The sequence below is a fragment of the Lutjanus erythropterus genome, chromosome 13, assembly GCF_056507025.1.
Source record: "Lutjanus erythropterus isolate fLutEry1 chromosome 13, fLutEry1.hap2, whole genome shotgun sequence".
NCBI classification, from domain to species: Eukaryota; Metazoa; Chordata; class Actinopteri; order Lutjaniformes; family Lutjanidae; genus Lutjanus; species Lutjanus erythropterus.
Window position 1 is genome coordinate 25268052 of NC_139329.1, and position 25996 is coordinate 25294047.

Here is a 25996-nt window from a genome sequence, read left to right on the forward strand (position 1 = left end):
CCACCATATAAAATATCTGTGTTTTGATGCAAGTGTTCTTCCTAAAGGGTTCTGCAGTGCATAACTGTGTCACACGTGAGATCCATCATCTGAATGCATGGAGGCAACCTGAGGTGAAACTCGTGTTGTTCGGAGCATTTGGGGACACGCAGCACCCAATGAATGAGCGGCTGCGCTGACGATGCTTGCCGAGCGCTGCCGGTCGACACGCCCCCAGCATGGATACAACCAGCAGGAACAGGCGCTCAGGAGACACACTCACTATGCTGGAGAGTGTTTGTGGCCGCGATGGGAGTTAACACATCTAAGTTTGTTGTGGAGGTCCTGTTTCCAGCGTCGTTGCACTAAAACAAAGACATTGGGTTGCTTGTTTTTTCTCTGAGGGGGCTTGTCTGCGTTTTTTTTTTCTGTCCGAGGCGTTTCTCTCACAGGATGTTGATGATATTGGAAAGCCGGGTAAGATCATAAAGTCAGTTCTCTCTGATGAGAACGACCTCCTCTTCCTCACCACCACCACACAAAGGGAACCACGGAAGGAACAAGTACTTTTTTCTCTCTCACACACGCCATCATTTTATTTTTCTGAATGTCATTAAGAAGCAGAGGGGGCTGTTTCAAAGACAAAATGGATCACTTTGCAGCAGAGTGCCTTGTTTCAATGTCCAGTCGTGCAATTGTCCACGCTCCTAAAGGGAATAGGGAGATTAAACCAGAAATCCCGTCCTCCTCCAGGAACGGGGAGGAAATTAAAGAGCCTTTGGTGAAAGACAACTCCTCTCTTTTCGTGGTGGCGCGGATTCTGGCGGATTTTAACCAGCAGCAGACTCCCAACAATGTTGCCGAGCAGGCAAATAAAATAAAGGATGAGAGCAGCATGCCGAACCTCATAGATGATGGAAACTCTGCCACACCTACCACCATCTCCGATCCTGCGCTCAAACAAAGAGGCAAAAGATCGCGGGGTCGAACTGAGCAAGAATCACCTCAGAAAAAGCACAAATGCCACTATTCAGGTTGTGAAAAAGTTTATGGCAAATCATCCCACCTCAAAGCCCACCTAAGGACACACACAGGTCAGTTTCACTGGATGCAAATGTTTGTTGCTGCTGTATTGTAGTTCCCTTGCATTTATGAGAACGGATGGGATGATTAAAACTGAGAATACTGATAAGAAGTGTGGTTTCTCTTACATTCAAACCGATATTTGTACAGAGGAGTGTGATTCTGCTGTGTTTCATCGAGTCATATGTGTAAATATTCACGGATCCCCACCCTAAATGGAAGTAATCTGCATTTACAGTACAACAAAAGCCAGAACTGGCGCATAGTTGAATAATTGCATTGTTCCTGTAAGTTGTATCAACTTTGCGAAATGTCCTTTTAATTTCGGGGGAGGGAGGGAGTCGAAAATAGTGCCACTCCCACTCAAGCTTTGTCACCGCTTTCCTCTTGCATTGCACCCCCCCCCCCCCCCCCCCCCCTCCCCTGCATTGGACGGTGTGTACAAAGCGAAACTGCAGTGCAAACGCAGAAATTACACAGATCCGATTTCCAGCCTTCCTTCTTCTAATTAAAGCCAACTTTGGTTTGTTTCATGGCAACATCAGCATCATCACAGAGTATGCCAAGTGCATGCACAAAAAAGTTTCCGAGATCAACCCCCTGTACCCGTCACACTGCAGAATGGACGGCTCCAGATAAGCAGCAGCAGCAGTATGATAGGTTTGACTTTCCTGAAGGACCATACCTCCATATTTGCTCTTTGCATTCCGCAGGATAGTCTACTGCGAGAGGGAGGGGGGATAAAAAGATGTAGATCGACTCAAATTGGGGGGTTGATAAGAGCTGTGCAGTCGCCTGTCTGCCTAAAGCCCTTTGTTGTGATGTGCCACACCCCCGCTAGACAGACCGCCAGCTGATCTGGCCAGCAACAGACTCAGCTAGCTGAGCCTCGACTGAGCAGCAGCAGCAGCAGCAGCAGCCTCTCCGCCTCTCCTTCCCTCACTCTGCTGCACCCCCACCGCAGCACACAGCACAAACAAAATAAATCACATAAGAAACGCCTTGTGTGAACTTGACCCATATTTGAGTCATATGGAAATGTCATTCTGCAGAGATAATGTGCGAGAAAAAAATTGCAGTTCTGCTCATAAGTCAAAATATGTGGAATACCTTTGTGCCATTTCTGCACAAATCGCTCCTCGTTTGTCTCAATATAATAATCTGTGAGCCTTGCAGAGGTAAATTCCTGTATTGCTGCCTGCCTTTTCTCTGCCTTTGCATGAGGATACACTGACCCCCCCTGTCTGGCTTTGGGACTGGTGTCCTTATATCACCTCTGTTAGATGAATTTCATATGGATGCCTCTGGAGCTGCAAGGATTAGTCAGTTATTTGCTAGATGTCAACTCTTAAATTAATCCACAACTATTCTGACAGCTGATTGATCATTGAGTCATATAGAAGTTAAATTCCACAGAGATAATGGAAAAACTGCAACTCTGCCCAGAATTCAAAATATGTGGGCCACCTTAACATTTCAGCATAATTCCTCCCTCATTTGTCTCAATATTAAAATGTCATTCTTACAGGGATAAATTCCTGTATTGTTGCCTGTTAAGCTTGTCTTTTCCCTGCTGTTGCCTCTGTATGAGGATACAGTGACTACCCTGTCTGGCTTTGGGATTGGTTAATGTCCTCACATCACCCCCTTCAGATGAATTTCATATGGATGCCATATGTTGTATATCAAAGCACATACATAGCCTAAGTCTGTATGTACACATTATGAGACCATAGGCCTGTTATATGGTAATTTTCCTTTTTCATGTGCTGGTATAGTTGTATTTTATTCTGAGGCTGCAATTAAAGATCACATCTGTCAATCATTTTCTTGATTATTTGATTAGTTGTTTGGTCCGCAAAATGTCAGAAAACTGAAATCAGAGATTTTTTTTTTTCTGAAATAAATGACTCAAAATAATTATCAAAATATTTGGTGATTGATTTACTAACTAATGAAGTAATCAACTAATTGTTGCAGCTCTACAATTAAACAGATCTTTTCCATGCCTTTGCCTTTGTATGTTGATACATTCCCATGTCTGGCTTTGTGATGGTTTGTGCCCCTTTTCCCCTCCTTTAGATGAGTTTCATATGGATGCCATATGTTGTTCAACAAAGCATAAGTATAAATCTTTAAGTGCACACTGTAAGACATGAAAGGTTTGATATATGGTTATTTCCCCTGTAGGTGGTGGCTACTCCTGTACTGCTATTGTTGTAATTTATTTCTTGCATATATCAGCTGCAGCTGGGTGCTGACTGCAGTGATGTACAGTATAATCAGTGTGTGCCATACTACACATACTCAACATACTCCAGTATCATTATTTAAATGACTTCCTAAAGGGAACATCTTGTGCAGTTTTTATTTCTGACTATCAGCCCTGCCCTCATCTCTTTGCCTATTAAGCCTTTCCCTTCTTTTGGGATGCGCTCCCGTGTCTGGCTTTGTGATTGGTTTTTGTCCTGTAATTTTTGATAATGAGGACGGTTTCTGCTCATTTCATTGGTTAGTCACAGAACGTGAGTCATCTCAGTTCAGCTGCCTTGCCTCAGCCAAACTTGCAGCAGCGAGCAGTGAGCCAGGCTCCAGCCCTGTGTGTGCTTCCCCTCAGCCCCGACCATGTGTTTTTAGTGCAGTTTTATTGCTCCGTATTAGCCCTGCCCTTGTCTCTATGCCTATTGAGCGCTTCCTTTCGCCTGCCTTTCTGTTCAGCTGTGCTCCGGCGTCTGGCTTCACGATTGGTTTGTGTCCCATAAATTCTGAAAATAATGACTCTTCCTGCTTATTTGATTGGATAGTCCCAGAATGTGGGTCATCTAAGTTCAGGCGGGCTGCCTCAGCCAACCTTGCAGTGCTTTCACAGAGTCAGACTCTGGCAGTGTGCTTCCCCCTCAGCCCCTACTAGCAGAGTCAGGAGAGAATGGATTCCAGCCCAGCCATCAGTCCCGGCCAAACACCGCTTTCTAATTGAGGGGGGAAACACTGCTGTAGACACAAAGAGTCAGGGAGAAGGCATCCTTAGTTGACTTCTGTAACGCCCAAAGCCTCATCATCCCAGCTTTTGCAGTCCTTCTGTGTGTGTGTGTGTGTGTGTGTGTGTGTGTGTGTGTGTGTGTGATTTGTCAGTGTGAAAGGAGCTGAAACCTGAGCTACAATGTATTCCTTATGCAATGTCTAAAGCACATAAAAAAAAATCAATCCCATTACAAGCTCAAAATGAACTTCAGCCAGTCGTCATGTCTTACGAGAGGCAGTATAATTTTTAGTTTAAGTCACAGAAGAATTATCACAGTTAAGCAACTTTGAAAGGCAAAATTAAATCCAGTTTCAGCATATTGTAGTATATTGAAGCATTGTTAAATGTCAGTCACCCTAATTTACATATTATTGCAGCCATGAAAGTAGTTTGAACTCTTTTTTTGTCAAGGTTTTGATTAGTCTTTTGATGAGACTTTCACTGCTGATTTAGTACAATAGTGGTGAATAGAAGTTTCAGTTTTCAGTGTTTAAAGCATTAAAAATTAGAGCTGGGATGATATGTTGTTGGTAAGTGGTGCAATGCAAATTATTGTGACTTTTGTTTGCTTTTTTTAACATTAGGCCCAAATGTGAGTATATGGATCCATTTGTTAAGATAATACTACTGTGGACACAGTGCTAATTTCAGTTAGCGTGTTGATAGTAATTCCTGTATTATGTATTAGCATCAAGTTCCCAGACTATGTACTTGTTATGTATACATACAGAAAATTTAAACCAAAACATAAAACCTAACGCTACTAAAATGAGTTTCTATCTGGTTATGAAATCAATTTAATACTGATGCCTCTGTACATGAAGTTAACAAGATCATCCAGGAGACAATTGGTTATTTCAGTATAGTCATTCTTAATGCCCAGACAAAGTTACAGTGAGTATTATGTTAGCCAGTTAAAAAGAACCATGAGATTTTAATTTAGCTAATTTTATTTTGCATTATATTTTGTCATTAGTATGATTAAAGCGCTACCACTTTTGTCTCCAAAATCAACACAATATGAAACTTTCTTTCAGAAGTTTTTTCTTCCATCCCTATTGAAAATGTATCCTTTTGTGGAAAAAATATGTGTTTTTCAAGACACAATGTACTCAAGATTGTGCTATGAACAGTACACACTGGGAACTACATAGAAAAACTGTGCAGAGCAAGCTAGTGGATTATCCAGAGTAACTTGGAACCTTATTTTTTTTTTTTTACAGGTATTAAAAAGTTTTTGGTTCTGTTAGTGGAGACAGAATGGTTTCGTTTTAGGTTTCTTTTCAAACCACAATGATCTTCTCCGACACAGTGTTACGTGAACACCAGGATATTGCAGACACGAGAGTGCACGCTGAATTTAAATTGCTCATTATACTGCATTGAGTTTGATGGCGAGGAATCCACCGCAGTTAAGGGGTCTAAGGTTACCAGACAGCTTTTGTCTGATCTCCTGGGGTGGGAGGTGGGGCTTTTCTCTGGCACATACACTTGCAGTCAGAAAATGCAGTCATATAACTCAGTTTTAAATGGAAGTAATTGAAAGCTGTACAAATGATAGTGCTTCTGATTCTTCAAAGGACTTTCATCAGCACCAGCTGGTTTCTTTTCATGTTTTTTGGACTCTTTGTCTTAAGATGCATAACCAAACTCTAACAATGAATGCCCACTTTCCCAAGAGGTGTCTTATGGTCATGGAGTACATGGTGTTCTCTGTGAAGCCTCATTACTCTGCTCTGGTCGTGTCAATGCAGACTGCCATCTCCAAAGGAGAGATGGCCCCTGACAAGCTCATTACAAGTCATGTCTTCTTCAGAAAGAACAGCCTGGGCCTCCTGTGCCCCCCACAGCTGGGCCTCACAAAAGGCCATCTTGTCACTGTACAGGACCTATTCGAAAACGATTCAAACCACCGGGAGGAACAGGGTCAATGTTTCTCAAAGACAAAGAGCCTAATGACATATTTTACAGTTGGTTTGATGTTTTGTCCAGACCTCTTTTGTGTTCTGTTGGGGGTACCTCTAATACTGCGAGATGGCCGTAAATCCCTGTCCTAAAAATTAAGTGGCACCACCTGGCAGCACAGCTCCACTGCCATATAGACCCAGTTATTCATGCATGCTTTCTATTTTCAGCCGAATAACTGTGGTTAATGACACTTTTTTAAACGTGAAATTATCCCAAATTCCACTTGGAAAAAAGAAGCAGGAGTCTCTGATTATATATACAGCATCCCTGCCAGTGGGTTTATATTTGGCTGCACTGCTACACAGAGTGCACTGTGTTCCTGTGTGGCTGGTGGCAGTGATGAGGTAGCAGGGTGGAGATGGGGTTTTCCTGCTCTTGCTTGAGCCTGACCTTGGCACAGTAATGGGTAAAAAAAATCTACTGGGGCACAAGAGGTCAGTCTGTCTACCTGCCACACGGCAGGATTTCCAGCATCCCACCCAGTTGAGCTTTATTTCTCTTGACGTGTAATAAAACGATGACTCCTCAGTCAGGAGATGCTCAACAGTTTCCATTTGTCCCCATTCTGGTGACATTACACATGTTATGTTTTTAGCCATGCCAGGGCTGTGTTGGTTGGCCCACCACTACAGACTGAAATGTCTCAACGACTATGTGATGGATTGCCATGGATTTTTATACAGACATTCATGATTCCCAGATGATGAGTCCTAATGACGCTGGCTCTGACTGAGGTTGAAATTTATGGTTTTGAGTGACTGTCATAAAATTTGTTTCATGTTCCCTTCTGGATAAGTTGTAATAACTTTGGTAATCTCCTTACTTTTCATCTAGTGCCAACATCATAATGTGTCCAGTGCTTTGGTGTATGGCCAAACACCTTCAAAACTTATGTCATCAAGCTCCACTGTACATTTTAGTTTAGTCATAATTGGAAATATTGGTATGCTAACACACTAAATTAAGATGGTGAACATGGGAAATGTAGGGCCATTCTTACATTCCAAGGCTCTTATAATGAAAGGGTCCTGTGTTTCCCAGCTCTATATAGTAGATAACAGAGTGCTGCAGGAATGAGGCCTAAAGCCTGGAGATGAGTTAACATATAAGCACTTCCAGTTCCCTTGTCTTGAAGTTATTGTGTTTCTGAATGAGTTTTTGGTAAGAAATAAGATTTGTGGTTAATACAAGCTTAAGAGATGTTAATGTTTTGATCAGAACATAAAATGTGTCAGTAAATACCCCACTCATGAATTTTAAAGCTTTTACGTGTCTTATAAAAGGTGGTTGGTAACAAGTGGCTGATCAAGACTGCAGTGGTTTTTGTAGACATTAAACAGCATTACACCGAACATTGGTCACTTGGTTGTTTATAGCCTAACATTAGTGGCAAATGTATATACGCTTGAAGAATCATCACAGTGGTGTCTGTTAAGGTTATCTTGCTTAACGAAATGGTTAAATATTATAACCCTTTGTTCACCACAGAGCTTAATTCCAACACTAATCCTACACTCAATGGAAAAATCCCATTGTTTTTTTTGTGGAGATAACCAGGGTGATGCTAACTTCCAGGTCTTCCAGGTTGGTCTAAGAAAATATGTCCTCCCTGCAGCACGCTATTGTGAAGCTCAGTGTGGTGCACCAGTCATCGCCATCTTGGCAGTGCCTGACTTTTCCAACTCCAGGCTAAGTGAGTTATATACCCCTGAACAGTTGTCTTATCTACTAAAGACCAAAACATTTTTTGTTCCAGACTGTCAGTATGTTCATTTCTGCTATAAAGTAGGGTATTTTAATATGGGGATTGACTCGCTTTTGGAGCTGGTCTCAAGTGACCATTTGAGGAACTGTAGTTTTTGGCACCTCTGCGTTGGCTTAATTCTTCAGCAGTGGAGGTTGCCGCTTGGTCAAGTTTAGGGGTTAGCATAGAACATAGGATGCTGGGAACAAAGATGACCTCCCATCAGTATTACCAGCTAGACATCAGCATGTTTTTATAAGCATGTTATCATGCTGACATGAGCATTCAAAGCACCACTGAGCCTAAGTACAGGCTCACTGAGCTGCTAGCATGGCTGCAGACTCTTAGTCTTGTTAGAAATTTACTGATGCACAAATTCTAGTGTTTCTTCTGTTGTAAGATAAGACTTTTTTTTTTTAAGCAGCTCGTGAATGAAATCTGGTTCGCTGTGTTGCCGTGCAGTATGTGTCCTATGGAAACAAGGTATTAGTTAAATCTACTTGATCCTCAGGATGTAAATAAAACCAAAGAGGAGCCACCATCTTGCCTCTTCTAATCCTCTGCTACAGTGTTGCTGCTCAATGAAAGATATCTGAGGCGTGTGCCATGTTGTCCATATGCTCTCCTATATGTGCACATGTAAAGCTCTCAGCAGGATAGTTCCTCACTAATGTTGGAATCTAAAACTGATTTAACTGTGATTAAGCAGCCAAGCATGCATGGTGGACATTGAAAGGCCCCTGTCAGGCAGTTCCATGGCTGCTTTCAGTGGCCCACAGGGCTCATGTATTCTTCAGTTAGCTCTGGAGTACTTCTATAAAAGCTGCTCTGTCTATTCCCCCACCAGCCCCTCCCACCCTTCTCAGGCTTGCAAAGCGAAATAGGTGTTCGAGCGTGTTGTGTTGCAAGGCCGAGCCTGGGCCACGACTTGTGGTGTGGTGTTGATTACCAGTGGCAGGAAGAGAGGGATACAGACCTGTGGAACACTGTGGAAAAACCGCCAACCGCATCTCGCATGCAAGGGAGGGATCTGCAGTACAAAGACGGAGAATATACAGTGCAGCAGGGTGGGGGTGGGGTTAGATACCAGGATATTCACTGTCAATGCCCTCCATTGATGTAGGTCATTTATTCAGCTGCATCTGCAGCTAATCTGATTAACGTTTGAAGGGCTGTGACCTCTGCAGTAGAGAACACCCCTGTCAGCCCGCCCGGCACTCACAGGGTCCCATCTCAGAGTTAGAGTGTCTACTGTGTTGTTTTCATCTCGGTTTGAACAAGAGAGGATGGCTGAAAATTGCTGTGGAGCTAATGTCAGAGGGAGTGTTGTGTCTCTAGCCAGGCTGTTTATGTTCCCCACGGTATGTAAGGTGTGTCCCCTTTCTCTGCATGATAAATCAGACTGTGGCAGACCACGACACACGGGGGTGTGGCCCTCAGCACGAGATGAGAAGTACTCAGTGGAGTCTTGAGGGAAGGAGAGCATAAGGCCTACACACTATTATAAAAAAACATATATGTAACATATAAAACATATTGTGATTATTTTGACAGTTACTGTGATTGGGATGTAATGCACAATTAGTGACAATGATCATTTTTCAATCACAGTTTCCATTTTCATTAAACAATTTACTAAAATCATGATAATTTGTTGGGGCTTGTACCAAAAAAACATGTTTTCTAACATCTGGAGAAAAAGATCTGTAGGCCAGGACATCTCTGCAGCACCACAGTACTCCATTATAAAACTGTTTTCTAAGGGCTGGCTCTGACTCAAGATTTAAAAGTTAATATTCTGAAGATGTTGGAGTCAGAGTTCTGGTTGAAGCCCCTGTAAATCACCTAGATACTGTATTCCTGGGCATCACACCGGCTTGCGTCAGTCTCAGAGGCTGTGTCTCAGTCTAACAGGACCACTGACTGAGCTAACTAGCTAATGACAGCTACTGCACAGTTAGCAGCAGTGAGATAAGACTCTTCTAAGTGCAATTTAGTCGACTACTGGGGGTAGCCCCACTGTTTTGTCACATATTTTGCCTGTATTAGTTCAGCATCTGTGATTTGGATATTAAACTCGGCCTGCAGTTTTGATAATATTTAGCTTAATCGTGCAGCCCTAGAGGGCATAATCATTTTCTGTGAGGCATGAAAATATTTCTCTCCCACTCGCCATCAGAGTATCAGGTATAACATTGGACAGCTGGCACTATCTCCAGTCTGTAGTTTCTCTAATCGCGGTGTAGTGAGGCCTCACAGGATCTAGCTATGGTGAGGGACATCTGTCTCGTATGAGCTATAGTGTCAGTCTCCATCAGTGGAATGAGCTGTCATTGTACTGCGTGAGTGAGAGTCACGGATGATGGGGCATCCCTGCGCCCACCTGCTTCTAACAAACTGTAAACACCCACTAATGGCTGCAGCTGTTTGCATGTCCTTACTTAACTAGGGTTTAAGATAAGGAGGCTGCCTGCAACAATTCAAGGCTGTAGGCTGTTTTAGCATGCACTCAAGGCTGAAAGAGAGTGCCCACTCTAACTAATTGAGGCAAATGTGATGTGCTAGTCAGTGCACACAGGCCAGCCTTCCCTGCCTTTCCCTTAAAGAGTTAAGAGGCTGCGGTAATGTATGGCTAAGTGTGTGCAGGAATCAGACGGTCACACTCGACCCCGCTGCAAGTCTCCGGGTGAATGTCAATAGCCCTGTGCAGTGCAGACCAAGGGGAGTGAGTTACGGTTAGTACGTACAGCCTGTCTGATTGAAATGCATTACAGGAGTGCCTCTCCTGCTGGGAGCGAGGCTGCTGCTATTGTTCACAACCTGACAGCTATAGGCACACAAGGGGAGCTCGCCTATTCAACAGCAAGCAAGGTCCCTCTCAATAAAGACAAAAGATGATAATAGATCAAATGCCGCCTGTTTTCGGAGCTTTCTCCTGACAAGCTTGAGCCGATCCTCATCGTGAGCACCTGACCCACCCAAGGGTCCTTTATCGCCTTATTCTTGTTTGCAACAAACTCTGAATGGAGCCTCTGAGAAAACATGTTTTGAGTGAGTGATTTTCTCTCCCACTGAGTTAATTTTTCATAGACGAATAGCCACGTAAACAGTTGTTCTGATCTCAGATGTGTTTCAAATCAAGCAGTGCCTTTTTTTCCTTCTACAGACCACAGAACTTTGTAAGCCTTTGTTGTTATTTTTGCACAAGCGTAGCCTGCATATACTGCCTGCATATGCTGCCTGCATATACTGCCGTGTGAAAGATGAAAAGACAAGGCTGCAAACTCCTTAATGTATATGCATTGTTCTGCACACACATGTTAGCGTTTATGTCATGTGATGGTGCGTGTATGGAGGGAGTGGCTGCGTGGGTACAGTTGGGTTAACCCTGTCTGCTCCAGTGGTTTATGCTGATGAGGGACTCGACAGTCATTTTGGTATTACCCAGAATCCCACGAATGGTTGTCTGCTGGCAGAGTAGCTGGCTCCTGGTTGGTTACAGGTCATAGACTGTTGTAAACACGCAACCAAATTACAGGATTGTGCTGAGCCCTACCACTGGAGTTAGTGGTGCCCCTCTCATTTCATGTTGCCAAGCTGACTGTGCCACTAAGCCAGCGCTGAAGTGAGGTAGCTCCAACTCTAATGAGCTGTGATCTACAGTCTGACTCGGGCTTTACTTTCTCCTTTTGAGCTCTTTGTTTGCAAAAGTCCAAGCAGGTTTAGTGTAGAGCTGCAGCTATAGGCAATGGAATAATTAGTGGATGGAGCCACTGTGACTTCACCCATTGGTTTGAAGCCTCGGGTTTTGCATTATTGGGGTTACCATCTTGATTTTTTTTTTTACAACCACAACATGCACAGTATCAATAACAGAATGGAGCTGGTGGGTGATGCACAGTGACTTGGGTGATGTTTGGTTTTGTCTCATCTGTTCAGCAGGAAATAATCGCTGCCTACCCGGTCCCGATATTTCTTGTATTTCAGGTAAACAGTACACCAAATTATCTTTCTAAAAGCATTTTGTGTGACAGTTTGACATCTGAGTTTCGGGAGGCTCTGTTGGAAACCAGAAACACAATGGGGGCCACCTGGTTGTGACCTTTTTCAAACACTTTTACTATCATAAATGACAAAGAAAAGCAGCAATTCCCCACATTAAAGAAGCCAGAACCAGCAAATGTTTGACATTTTTGCTTAAAAAGTGACACAAAACAAGAAAGCGATTGTAAAGTAGTTGGAAACATTTTTTCTTTTGATCAGTTATTCCACTAAGGCCCCATTCAGACAGAATAAGGTATTTTGGCATTTAGCTGCAGAGTTCTGTGGTGTTGTGGGGAGTGTGGGGGTGTCTATTTGTGCTGAGAACATAACTGATGTGAAACTCAGAAAAAAACATCTTATTTCTCTGTTTCACCAGCTGTCTTACTACCATCACTCCCTCACCTCATTCAGTCTCTACACTGCATGACCACAGCTGCGCTCTCTCTCCCCCTCTCTTAAACAAATGGACACAAACCAACGAACGATTCTCGGTGTTGCTACACAAAAATAAATCAGGCAAGGACACAAGTGTGGAGTATCATCATGATCTCTGCATGGATAGCACTGGTTTTCAGTGATATTTCAGGCATGAAATCAGGTTGCTTTCCTCCAAAACATTCAACTACCATTTTCGCTGCAACATTTAACTTTTGTCTGAATGTGGACTAATTGTTGCAGCGCTAGTTCAGTGTGCACCTCATTTTTGTTATGAGCTTTGTAAAACATATTTCCTGTTCTGGTTCTCAGTGTGCAGGCAGGGCAGAGTTAACTTCAAGGTGATTTCTGATGTATCCACAGGAACTGTATTTTCTCCTCTCCTCAGCCTGCAGAGCTCTTTACTCTAAGCGCTCCCTCTCTTACAGCAGGCTCACGTGGAGGCTTCAGCTGCACACTGTGTGAATTTGGCCCATGCCTGAGGACACACCAGGAATGTTATCTGCTCTCGTTTGAAATGCTGGTAGCTGCTGTCGGAGCAGGTGACCGAGTTGAGTTCATGTGCTGCTGCTCACGTCAAAAAAGAGATTTGATCTGGCCTTTTGTAGACAATCTCTTACACCAGGGAGACAAACTCAGGCTCCATTTCCTTTAACCAGTTCTGCAGAAACCGAGGAGCCGAACATCTTTGATATGAATGAGAGAAGAGGAGCAGAGATGAGCTGTTTATTTACTGACCCAGTGGCCTCGGAGAGAACAGTTATATAACAACGGTACCTGTGACATAATCGCATCTCCTTGGAGGGGGGACACTAGCTTAGTAGAGGTACAGTTTGCGTGCATGATGTAACTCACTTAACGGGTAACTGGGTCACTGTGTTCGTTAGGGAAAAGCTTCCCTCATTACGTGCCCGCCCCCCCCACTCACCCTCTGCAACCGACACATTCTGAGAAAGACAAACCACTCCCTGGATGTGGACGCTGCCAGAGACGGGATAACCAATCGGCAGGGTCTGGCGTCACAATCGCAATGGTGCCCCACTGTGACAGCACTGGAGCTAGATGGGAATAAGAGCAGGGTAAGGAGAGTAGCTTGCAGCATTCTTCTTTCAACAGAGATGCTGAGTAATAGCTGCAGTATATTGAAGTATCTTGGAGAGTGACATCCTCCTGCCACACAGGATAATAGCCCCTATCATCATTTCCACTCAGGATCAGAGTTTATTCCCTAAACTCTTAGAAATAAAGGTGCTGACCAGAACCATAAAGGCTTCTTCAAATTGTCCCCATAAGAAAACTTTGGTTCCTAGTAGATCCATTTATAAAGGTTGGAACCCTACCTTTATGTAGAACTCAACATTCAAGGGTTTATATATATTTAAAGGCTTCACTAAGAACCTCCTATTAAGCCTTTTCCACCAACATGGAATCGGCACCGGTCCAGTTCCAGAACGTAATTTTTTAAGCGTTCTGAACATTTCCTCCAAAAGTGAACTGGTTCAGAACCTGAAAAGTTGCCAAGTGGAACCAAAAAATAGCTGGTTTTAGCATGTTCTACATATTCTTGTGCATTGTACAGCGCCCTCTGTTGATGACATTTCAATCAAAACTGATGGAGATGTGGGCTGGTTGCACCAGGGTTCCACAAATCTTGACTGGAACCAGTTCAAGAACCAGAGTTACGTTGGTTGAAAAGGGCCTAAAGAGAGGTTCGTAAAGGGGAACCATTCTATGCTGCAACGGTTCTACCGAGAACCATCTCTGAGGGTTCAATCCAAAATCTTTCTACCTTCTAAAGGTGCTAATGAAAACCTTCCCAGGGTGTTCTAGTGGGAACCCTTTTATATTAGGGTATTAAGAACCCTCGATCAAAGAGTTTTTTGAAGATTTCATCAATCTCTAAACAACTTGTTCTTCCAGAAAAAAGGTTCTTTGAATAAAAAGGGTTCTTAATGGAACTGAGTTTTAAAAAGAGTCCTTAATAGAATCTTTCTTTAAGAAAGGTTTCATCAGAAGTAAATGGTTCTGGGTAGAACCCGTTTAGAACCCTTATTTCTAAGAGTGTAAACCTCCTCATTGTTACCAGAAATTGCATTTTACTGCCTTCATGGAAATCCCAGTCCTCATGTTATGAAACACAACAATTAATTGGGGCATTGCATGTTTTTTATTTATGTAAGTGAATTTTTCAAGGCTGACATTAAAGCAGCAGGGCTTTTAAATGCATATTCATATCAGTGACCTAAATGCCAAAAGCAGTTTAAACAGAAGCTGAAAGTGGGCAGCACATCTATTTATTCTGCATTTTCTAAGAAGTCACGGAGCTCTAAATAATTTGACACGTCTCGGTGAGTTGCTGTTGGATACCTGATGCTGCCACTATGACTGCATTACTGTATCAGGGCAGTTAGGCTGGATATCTCAGCCTAGCTCTCTGGTGTCTGGTTAAATATTAATGTTGTTGGATCTGTTACGCTGGTTATTGAGCCTTAAGCAGCCCGCAGAGCTTAGCTCTACTTTTTAGCCAATAACTCATTTTGTGGTGCCAGGTGGCAGCACAGGCTGCTTCTCTTGCTAATAAGGTATGAAATCAGACTATCATGAGTCTCTTCATGAGATTAGAGCTTTAAAAGTTAAACTTCCTCCTTTTTTCCAGGGTGTAGCAAGGGTCAGCCTCCTAGTTTTTATGAATTGTGATTCTGCTCTCAACAAAAATACACCTCTTTTATTTCTGCTTTCGTTGATGCACACAAATGGTTTATTTCTCTCACAGTGTGTTCACAAATTTGTTAAAGATCTGTGTTAGTGAGCATTTCTCCTTTGCCAAGATAATCCATCCACCTGACAGGTGTTTCATATGAAGATTCTGATTAATTGCTGATTGTTGCACAGGTGTGCTTTGGACTGATCTCAATATAAAGTCACTCTAAATGTGCAGGAGGGCAAAGTCATGACCCATGATAACTGTGATAACTAGCACAGATTTGAACAAATTTCTGAACAGAGAGAATTAACCGTTTGTGTGAAAAGAAGAAGTCTTACTCATGAAAAATGGGAGCAAAAACAAAAGTGTTGCATTTATATTTTAGCTGAATATACTTTGTGCAGGGCAGGATTGTTTCTTTATGTGTTAACTATCAGCAAAGTGAGAACACAGTAGATATTTTGGCTGCATGTCGTGCTCCGTCTATGCAAATGTCTACACGTCAGTTACAGACTTTACATACAGTGTGCCTTGCGTGAGCCCGCAGGAGCTGTAGTGGGCAGGGCTGACTGATTTTGTCTGGAGCTGAGGTAAGGCGTCAGAGGCAGGAACACAGACCGGGCTGTCTAGACTTGCTCTGTCTGTCTGCATGTTTTGTAACCATGCAGTATATGGGAGGGGGTTGGGGAGTGAGTGAGACTAGTAGTGCGCCGAGTTCTTGTTTTTGAGACTCACTGGCATCAGGTAGCATATGAGTGTTTGATGCTGAACAGTACTGTTTCCATTGTGGCCCTGAGGGAAGCCACAGAACAAAGAAAGCACTTGGCAGGCCTGTTCTTATGTGCTCATTTGTCATGCCACCTATAAACATTCATGCATCTCCCTGTCTACTCCTTTTCATACCTCAAATCCCTGGCACAGGTTCGCACATGATGATTGATTATTATTATTCTCAGGAAAGAACCATAACATTAAGAGAAGTCGTCCTGCCCTTCGCTATAGCGCTGCAATGTCACGCTGGTAAAATTAGAAGCGGGATGTGGCTATTGTCAGGCAGAAACTCACTGAAATGGAACTAAATGGAATACAGTATTAGACATGTTGGGCAGTGGGCGCTGCATTCAAGCTCCGTGCGCACTGTTTCCACATCAGAATGGAAGGAAACCACAAGATATATAGTACCATCTGGCTTCGAGTAGATTTGTGTCAAAGCCCACTTTTATTGCCTGATGGAGGGGGGAAGGGTGTAATTTCCCATGTGCCGAGTCACAGATAGTTGCATGTTGGAAAATGGGCTGGGTAACCATTGTGAGTGTGATTAGCATCTGGAGCTTAGATAATTAAACTGTGTCTGCTCCTCCAGCACAGCGCCAATTTTTAGGTGATTTACCCCCAAGTCCCACAGCTCACTCTTTTTTTTGCCTCACATTTCTTAATATTTTAAGGATGTCTTGGGTGGTTTTGATATCCTTTCCTTCACAGACAATCAGACTGAGCAGTAGCCTTGTGATCATTATTCTTTGATGACTCAGAATGTGCAGAAAACAGCACGGTCTTGTTCAACAGGCCTGGTGTTCACTGTAAAATCCCTGCATGGCGTCTCTATGACTTGTTAACCTGTAAACACCTCACAGTGAGTCACGCCTCTCACATGGTGAGGAGGAGTTTGAGTTTGCTCATCGGAGTACAGGAATATGTATACATAACCCAGTTTAATTTGTGTTACGCTCACTATCAGTACTTCTAAACCTTCTGTATATAAGTGGTTGTAAATGGTCCAACAACCTTAAGCACTTAAGGGTGGATTTAGCATGTTTTGGTCCGTTTACTGCAAATCACACATACTTTACATTCCTGCCCCACTTTCTCTCAAGATTAGATTTTTAATTGCATTTTGATTGTGTTGTTTTGATCTTTCAGCAGCCATCAGCTCCCATTACGACAAAGTTCAACTAAACTTGCAGAGAGAATTAGAGTTAGTTTGAAGTAAATTGTTTTTATTGTTGTCAAAGCTAAACTGTTACTGCTAAACAGTAGCCTCCTCCCCCCCGGTTTTGGAAGGCCTTAAAAAATCAAGGTATATTTCAGTCAAGTATATATGTACTAATACGTGCAAAACATAATATTCATAATATTCTGCAAAAATATTGTGAATATTGTGGAAAATGTAAGTAATTAAATAAATGATGAAACTAAATTAAAGTGTTATTGTTCTTGTAAAATATGCAGGATTGTTTGTAAACACGCTATTCAATTGAGGGATCAATGAGAGCAAATGAGGGGATTGAGATATCAAACTTTTTTTTTTGTTCGTTTCACAGCGGCTACCTTTCAAAACACAAATAAACCTGCCCACACCTCTGCAAGGCTGGATTATGTGGAACAGCCGAAGTGATGCTCAGTCTGCTCTGCCTGTATGTCTGTCTGTGTGTATGCGTGTAAAACTCTTTCTGCAGCTCTCACAGACTGAGAGCAGAGGAATGAGATGGAACCGTTGGTTGCTATATTTTTATAGCATTCCAACCTCAAAATTGTGCACTGTATCAGCTGTGGGGCTTCACACCACTGCCAAATGATCAGAAATATCCCAATCACAGCAAAACATAAGAAAATACAGGCAGAGGGCATGTTGCTATCTTCTTGTGATCAAACACTGACATCTTTCCTTCCTCTCTGTGTGTTGCAGGAGAACGGCCTTTCCCATGTACCTGGCCCGACTGCAGTAAGAAGTTTGCCCGCTCCGACGAGCTGGCCCGCCACTACCGCACCCACACGGGGGAGAAGAAGTTCGGGTGCCCGCTATGTGACAAGCGCTTCATGCGCAGCGACCACCTGATGAAGCACGCCCGGCGCCACTCAGATTTCCAGCCCGGCATGCTGAAGAGGCCCCACGGCGGAGGCAGCAGCAGCACCACACGTCCCAGCTCCCTCAGCGACTACAGTCGCTCGGACGCCTCCAGCCCCACCCTCAGCCCCGCCCTCAGCCCAGCCAACTCGCCTTAAACTGAAACCCTGTCGCACTTTCTGCCTCTGACCTGGGAGGCGTGTGTTTTTGTTATAACACTTGTGTTGCACAGTTGTCAGCAGCCCCCCACCCTTTGCTATTCCTGCGCTTGCTGTGGTGTACCATACTGTACATAACTGCTTATTGTAGTGCAATTACTTGTGTGATCCTAAAAGAAGGTAATGCCTTTTCCAGATGGCAATATTTACATTCTGTACCATATGTCTGTATTTTTTTAGCTTCTGATCATGGCTAGTTGTCCAATGTATGTTTGCAGTCAGCTAAACAAGGTTTAGAAGAAGAAAAAAAACAGATGCCCTGACAAGTCTTATCAAAATGGCTTTTTTTTTTTTTTTTTTTTTCAGTTTTTCTTTGTTTTGTTTTTTGGACGGGTGAGGAGAGGGGGTACACACACACACACACACACCTCAGGATTGAAGACAGTTGCTATTTCTGTAATACCACAGTACTTAACAGTACTCACATTGACTGCACAATATACTCATCACTTTACTCTGAAAATTCAACAGGGGTTGAATTTTATGCCCTGCTCAGGGATGGCCTTGTTAGCTTGAAAGAATGAAAATGGTGTGAAGAGAAACATACAGTACATATATAGCAGCCTTACACTCAACACAATTTGCACTCTTTATTTTTTTGTTGGTTTTTCACGTTCGAGGAAACTCACCCTGTGCTCATACAGTCAATCAACTCATGTTGTGTTCCCCCCATCGTGCTCTGGGGGTTCATATGTAATGTAAATGATGTGTGTTACGAAAAAAAACCCTCCTCAGTAAAGAGAATACATCTTTCCTCCACTGCAATGTTAAAAGGACAGTTCACCCCAAAATCCAAAATACATATTTTTCCTCTGGCCTGTAGCACTGTTTATCTAACGACATTTTTTGATGCAAGCTGCAGAGTTTTGGCGACATCAGCCATAGAGATGTCCGCCTTCTCTCCAACATAATGGAATTAAATGGCACTTGGCTTGTGGTGCTCAAAGCACCAAAGATACAATTGTAAAACTCAACAGCAATGTCTCTTTCCAGAAATCATGACCCAGATAGTCAAGATAATCTGCGGGCCTTGTTGTGAGCAGTGTCATTTAGGAACTATTTACATTCTGGTAGTAAGAAAGTACTTCCAGAAGAGTCTACTGCAGGAAGAAAGTAGTTCCAGTAGATTCTAGTGTGGAAAGAAAGCTGTATCTCCAGGAAACTGCTCCCAACAAGATCTGTTATATTGAGTAACTGGGTCATGATTTCTGGAAAGAGGCAAGCAATGACACCAAACCTATCGAGATGGATAAATAGCACTACAGGCCAGAGGGGAAAAATGTTTGATTTGGGGATGAATTGTCCCTTTAATATTCAGTTGCCATCACACTGGGATAAATATATATTTCATTAAACAGCAGTATGCAACATACTGTATACTGGGTAAATCTGCATTGTGGGAGGATAGGGATTATACTGGGTTGACAGTTTTTATAAATACACTCTGTTAAAGAAACTTTAGACCCTTTAAATAGAGACAGTTAAGTTTCAAAGCAGCTGTTCATGCTTCTTCTTAAAAAAGAAATCGCTGTATCATCAGCAAAACGGACACAAAGGGACTTTAGTTGAAACAATGTTTATCCCTCGTTCAAGCACATAGGAAAAAGTACCAAAGACAAGAGTGAATGAAAGCTTTCTATTCAGTCTTGTAAGCCGCCCTTCATTGAGGCCTGGGGCTGCTGTTTGGCAGAATCGCAGGTAGAGCCAGACAGCCTGCTCACTTCCCTCCTCCTCCTGGCTTTTGCCTTTTTGTGGCCTCCCAGGAGGAAACAGCTGCATCCCACAAGAAGCTATTCACAGCCCGCAGGAGGAGTGCTAACATGCCGTTCCTGGGGAGTCCTCCCTCACCCATCTGGCTCTACCTGTCCTGTCAGAGAGCAGTGAGGCGAAGCTCTCCCAAATTGTGTAAGGTTGGAATTCAAATGTAGGCCAGAGAGTGCCGGGCAGAACTCGAGCTGGAACAAAGCAGCTATCTGCACAAGGCAGGCAAGAAAGGGTAGGGCCTGATAAAAGAGGAGAGGTTTATCATGAGCTGACCAGCACAGAGGAGGAGACACCCAGTCTCACCCATCTCCTCCTTCCCCCAACTCCCTTCCTCCTTCCAACTGTAGAAACTGTGAGCGGATAAATGGCTGTAATTAGTGGTCTGATCCGACCTGTACGACAAGAGAAGCATGTGAACAACAGTACTACCTAGACGATGCTAGCAGTGTGGGTGGGATTGTACCCAACTCCATCCTAAGCACAGGGAGAAATCCTCTACTATTGCTGCTGGAGAGTCAAATTACACAACGCCAAGGAAAAACTGTTGCTCCAGATTCACGCCAGAGCGCCTAAAAACAGCTGCTTTCAAACTTCTCTCTCGGCAAACAAGGGGGGCTTTTAAACTGTTGTAAAAACATTTGAACCAAAACGAACATATCAGCAAAGTGCAGTGCTCGCCAGCCTCACGTCGTCCTGCCTGTGAAGCTCAGATGTCCCGTGAGAAAGCTGACTTGTGTTTCTAGACAGACATGCCTCAATAAGTCAGGCAAAAGGCACAGTAAACCTTCCATGGAAACGGGCACCACTATCAAAACTGCTGCAGCCCCGCCAGTCTGTGTTATGCCTACATTTTCTTTTAATGCTTCAGCCGGAAATAGTTTCATCCATGTATTTGGTCCTGTCAGACCCCTCCAGACTGTTGCCATCATGAATCGCGTGTGCTATAGCTTCGTCCTGCCCGCCCTGCAGTCCCGTGCTTCACACTATATGCATGTTAACAACTTTGCCTTGGAACCGTCAAGGGTTTTTTGAGGCGGTCTGGCAGGTGTAAGTTCATGAATGGCAGGCCTTGTCCCGTGTTCTCCACAGCAGCCATCTCTCTTTTAAGAATCAGCTCTGTCACATCCTCCAGAAAGAAAACATCCCTTATTTAGATCGAATGCAGTAGTTTCCTCAAAACACCACATGTTGAAAAAAATAAAACCCTCTGTAAAATGTTAAAATAGTTTCCAGGCTGCAAGATGACACTTTGAATGCCACTGATCAGCAGCTCTTAGTGAAAGAAGCACTGAGAGGGTTTTATGTTTACACTTTTAGAAATAAGGGTTCCAAAATTGTTCTTTCTAAAGGAATGGGGTTCTACTCCATTTGGTTCTGAAGAACCCTTTTTTGAAGAAAGGGTTCATCGTGGGCTCTTTGTGAGACTAAGGGTTACATTAAGAACGCATTTTACCCAAAGAACTCTCTCTGGAAGAAAGACTTGTCCAAAGATTGTTTAAAACCTCCCATAAAGCTCTTTTCCACCAAAGTAGCTCTGGTTCTTGAATTGGTTCCATTCGAGATCCTTGGAACCTTGGTGCTAACTAGTGAACCAGCCCTCATTTCCACCAGTGGAACCATCGTAATCGAGGATGTCATCAACAGAGGGTGCTGCACAATGAACCAAAAGAAGCTGTAGAACATGACACACCCACTTTTGTTCCCAGGGGAACCAACTTTTGAGGCTCTGAACCAATTTGCTTTTCATGGAGACAGTTCAAAATTAGGTTCCTGAACCGGACCGGGGCCGGTTCCATATTGGTGGAAAAGGCTTAATAGGGGGTTTTGGGTGAAACCTGTCATAGATCGTTCTAGGTACAACCCTTTACGTTGAGTCCCAAGTAGAACTGAAAGGATTCCAGCTGGAACATTTACAAATGGTTCTACCAAGAACCAAAAAGGATTCTCCTATGGGGACTAGTTGAAGAACCCTTTATGGTTCTATTTGGCGCCTTTATTTCTAAGAGTGTAACATTTCTGAACAAGAATTCTTCAAGTCGCTGTTGAGCAGCTTTTTATAGTTTCTATCCATGACTTTTTTTTTTTGTTGTTAATAGTCGATTTTTGACTTGGTTTGTAGTGAAACTTTCTCTTGCAAAAAAATATTTTTCTCAGTAGCTCACCCTCAAGCAGGTTTCATGAATCACTTCTTAATCCATAATCTGCACATTTACCTCAGGGTCGACATCCGCAAAGCAGATATGGGACAGTTTGTGGATTTCTTTTTTTTTTTTTTTGTTGTTGTAACATCAGTTGCTGCACAGAAATGTCTGCCAGCCTCCACCACGCCCCGCCCCTGGTGTTCCTGGGTGCTTAGTGCTCACTGCTGGTCAGTGTCCGACCACACTGGAAACACAGGAATGCCTCTGTACGGGCCCAGCTCCCACCTATAATGTCTTCGTAACATCCTGCAGTCCAGCCTTAGCAAGCAAGCACTGGGCACTGTGGAGCCGTTTTCAGTGAAACGCCCCTTTAAACACCTTTTGACCTTGGGCTTACAGTAGGCGACAGGGAGCTCCTACCATCTAACCCAGTCTATCCATCCATCCAGACTGCACTGGTGACATATAGGCCTCCACAGGCAGAGTATCTCATAACTTTTTATTCTCACTGTACCAAATCTACTTGAATAATTCAACACAAAAGGCCATTGAACACAGTTTTTGTACATTGTCCATTTTTACTGTACTTGCTTTTGTTGTCAAATAATTATTAACCTCTCTGGAGAAAGGTGTACAGTATGTTTTTTGTTATTTTTGTCATTTCTTTTCTAGATTTTCCATTGTCTTCAGGTCATTTCAGCAACCCTTTCGAATTTATCGCAGCATTAAAGGTTGACTGTTTTTGTCGGGCTGTTTAAAGGCACCATACTTTGTTTAACAAAAGCATAATTTGAGCCCCATTAATGGGTTTCACCCCTTTAATCAGAAACAGTTGATGTCAGGATGCAGGTTATTCCAGTTAACCTGTCATTCAAAAATTCCTCTAAGTCAGAAACTGAAAGGATTGTTTGTGTTGACGATAAAAGGAAACTTCCTGACCTCTATGTACGACAATTTCAGATGGAGTGACTAATTTTCTTTATTATTTTATTTAGATTCTTTTGAACGTTTTCCATAAAAATAGAGACCACAACATTGTGAGTTAGCAATGTAGTCATAATTTTTATTATTATTATTGCTTTTTTTTTTGCCTCATATGAAATGTTTAAGCTTGTATATTTTTCAAAAATCATACCTCTTGAAATACTTTTGTTGTACCTTCATATCTTTTCAAAACATCCATCATGTAGCTTATGTTTGCTCGATGAGTAGCACAAAAAATTGGTGGTTTTATTTGCCCCTACTTGAATGAAGAAGGAAAGAAAGAGACTTTTCTGTAAAAAAAACAAAAAAACAAAACACTGGGCTACATTTTATATAATCATCCCATGTTGTCAGGGTCCTGCACATCATTTAAGATTTAAAAAGTAAACTTGCCAGGAAATAATGAAACCTTATTTTTATTATTTTATGACTCAAAAATATTTCCCTTCCCCACTGAGCTATTTGTCTTAGTTTAAACATTTTCTATGTGAGGGATGATGTCAGCTGTAAATTACTATGAAACTCCATGTCAGCATTTTTTAATCCAACTTTACGATTGTAATCCCAGTAAGATTACAGTTTTCAACATCTGTTGGAGAAAAAGGACTTTAAACAATGACAAAATGAAAATGCAAGGTTTCTACAAGATGCTAACAGTGTACCAGTTAATATCTTTTTCTGCTAATTGTAAAAAAAAAGTGAATTGATTGTTGCCTAGTGTGTAAAGAACTAACAATTATTTAAAAAGTTCATATTAATTACATGAATATATCACTGATCAGACCAGACAGTCTCAACTGAAATCACATGACTGATCTCAACATACAAGCATGATCGATGCAATTGTGTGCCAAAACTATAATGGTAACTTCATAAAGATGATACAAATGTTGTGGGTAAAAAAAAAAGAAAAACCTAGCTACTATCAGACATTTAACAAACTTGTACAGTTTTATAAAGTGTGACATGTTTTTATGTAATGTACAGTAATATTTCTTTTCTGCTTTATGTAAACATTTTGATTGTGTAGTTTTGTTTTCATTTGGTTCTTGTTATTTAATTATTTTCTTCTTCTTTTGTTTTTTTTTGCTGTACAAATACTCAAGCAATGTATAATGGCTTATTACAGGTATTTTTGACATAAAACAATCTTAATGATAACGAACGCCCAACCATTCCAAAGGATTGAGAATTGCATTTGCTATAAATGTGCTGCTTACATCGACCCCGATGCGTTTTGTAGGTTATGAATAGAAGTCTGTCTTTGACTGTGAGGTTTTACACGTTGTGAGTTGTGCACAAGGTACGTTTCTCATTGTCAACATTTCCCAGGTTTAATCGCTCCTTTCTCCTCTTCAGGCTCTTTGTGTAGGCTTGGCCAATTCGAATGAACAACATACATGCAATATTTTAAAGTATTATGACATATAATATTTAAAAGTTAAGGACACACAGAGCATGTCTTCCCTCATGACAAAGGCCTGAGGCTTTTATGTTTGAGAGGCGGCCGTGATTGGAGAGAGTGGTTCTTGAGCGATGAGAAGTTACAAGTTGTTACCAAAGGCTTTGAAGGGAAAGATGAATGTTGCAGTAATTTTGAACCCAGCCCAGTTTGAGTTCAACTTTATATGCTGTAAGTGTTGATCAATGGATGTTGTGCTTAATATGTACAGAAGCGTATTGCAATCACTTAAGACAAAAATTTAGCTGTTTTTCTGAATTAACGACATGAAATATAAAATTATCAGATTACTTCAGAACGTAACACATAAAACATCATCTACTTAATTGAAACAAAAACAGGGCAGATTTTTTAACATGAAAAATGATCTCATTAATTCAGGAAAAACAGCAAAAAAAAAATCTAAAAAAATCAGAGGAGTAGAGCCATTTTTTTAAATGAAAAAATTCTCATTAAATGAGAAAAACATGTTTTTTGCATGAAAAATTATCAAATTAATTTTAAAAAACAGAGCTTATTTTTAACATGAAAAATTGTCTTTGGTTCAGAAAAACTGTGCATTTGTTTTTCCTCTTGTGAATGCAATACTCTTCCGTAAATATGGACCTTTTTCTACATCTCAAATCAGCAACCTTGCTATTTTTTTATCACTTGAATGAACAAAACCCATTTAATCACAGGAGCAAACACATTGTGAATGAGTAAAAAGACAAGTGAGTGAGTAGGAACATGCAGCATGGCAGACCATCTCTGTCTGTACCCTTCGCTGACCATGTGGTCTTGCTTTACTGCCTGAGTCGAGACTGTGCGGCGTTTGCTCTTTACTGTAAAAATGCACGCTGACAACAAGTGTTTTGCTCAAGCCTCCTTAAAGGATCTGTCTGTTTCAGGTTGAAGCAGCACGCACACAGTGCTGTGAATGACCTCCCTCTGATAACAAAGAGAGCCTCTCACCAGCCTTTTGGTTCTGTTTCCTCTACCTGTTTGTCCTCGATGTACCTCCTCAGTGTAACGTTGCTCTCTTGATACCTCTGTGCGTTTCTCCTCTGCCCATCACCATCAGTTGCCTGTTGTAGTGACTCCATGGTGCTGTTTCCCCTCTCAGCACCAGTATAATCTAATCTGTAAATAACTCTTGACTCAGCTATGGCCAGTACATTCTCCAATGACCTCACTCTAACTTCAGGTGTCATTTTATTTTTTGTCTCTCAGCAAACCAAAATCACTACATACAAAGTATTACAGTTGTACAGTTCCTCGGATTCTACATACAGTTAATGTGCTGGTCTTAGCTGCTCTGCTGTACCTTTTTATGGCATTATTTTTTACATGTTAGACAATATATTGTGACCATGTCCTATGCAAATATGAAAAATAACAGATTGTTGAATAATGTATGTTGTCATAACTTGTATGCATGAAATAGTGAAGTTTACATTTGGAAATAAATTCATAAAATAAGCAGCTACAATTTGTTTTGTGCTCATTTCCTTTTCCGCTAAAGTGACACTTTGTGTATAAGAAGAGTCCTTGAGGGCAAATTAAACAGGAATTTCCCCCAAAACAATGCAAACAAAGTAATCGTCACCCACAACCCAAGTTG

The 25996-nt window shown here is 42.1% G+C and overlaps 1 protein-coding gene across 1 annotated transcript; it reads left to right on the forward strand.

Moving 5' to 3' along the window:
* The first annotated feature begins 222 nt into the window (after positions 1–222).
* klf13 (Kruppel like factor 13) lies at positions 223–24589 on the forward strand. Its single transcript, XM_084733548.1, has 2 exons — positions 223–1073; positions 17666–24589. The coding sequence occupies exons 1-2, from the start codon at positions 587–589 to the stop codon at positions 17980–17982; spliced, it is 804 nt and encodes a 267-aa protein (XP_084589674.1). The 5' UTR covers positions 223–586; the 3' UTR covers positions 17983–24589.
* Positions 24590–25996: the final 1407 nt, after the last annotated feature.

Bases quoted from the DNA above. Each gene is read 5' to 3' on its own strand.
- klf13 (XM_084733548.1), top strand. From the start codon at position 587: ATGTCATTAAGAAGCAGAGGGGGCTGTTTCAAAGACAAAATGGATCAC. The intron at 1,074-17,665 runs GTCAGTTTCACT...TGTGTGTTGCAG, and splicing joins CCACCTAAGGACACACACAG to GAGAACGGCCTTTCCCATGT.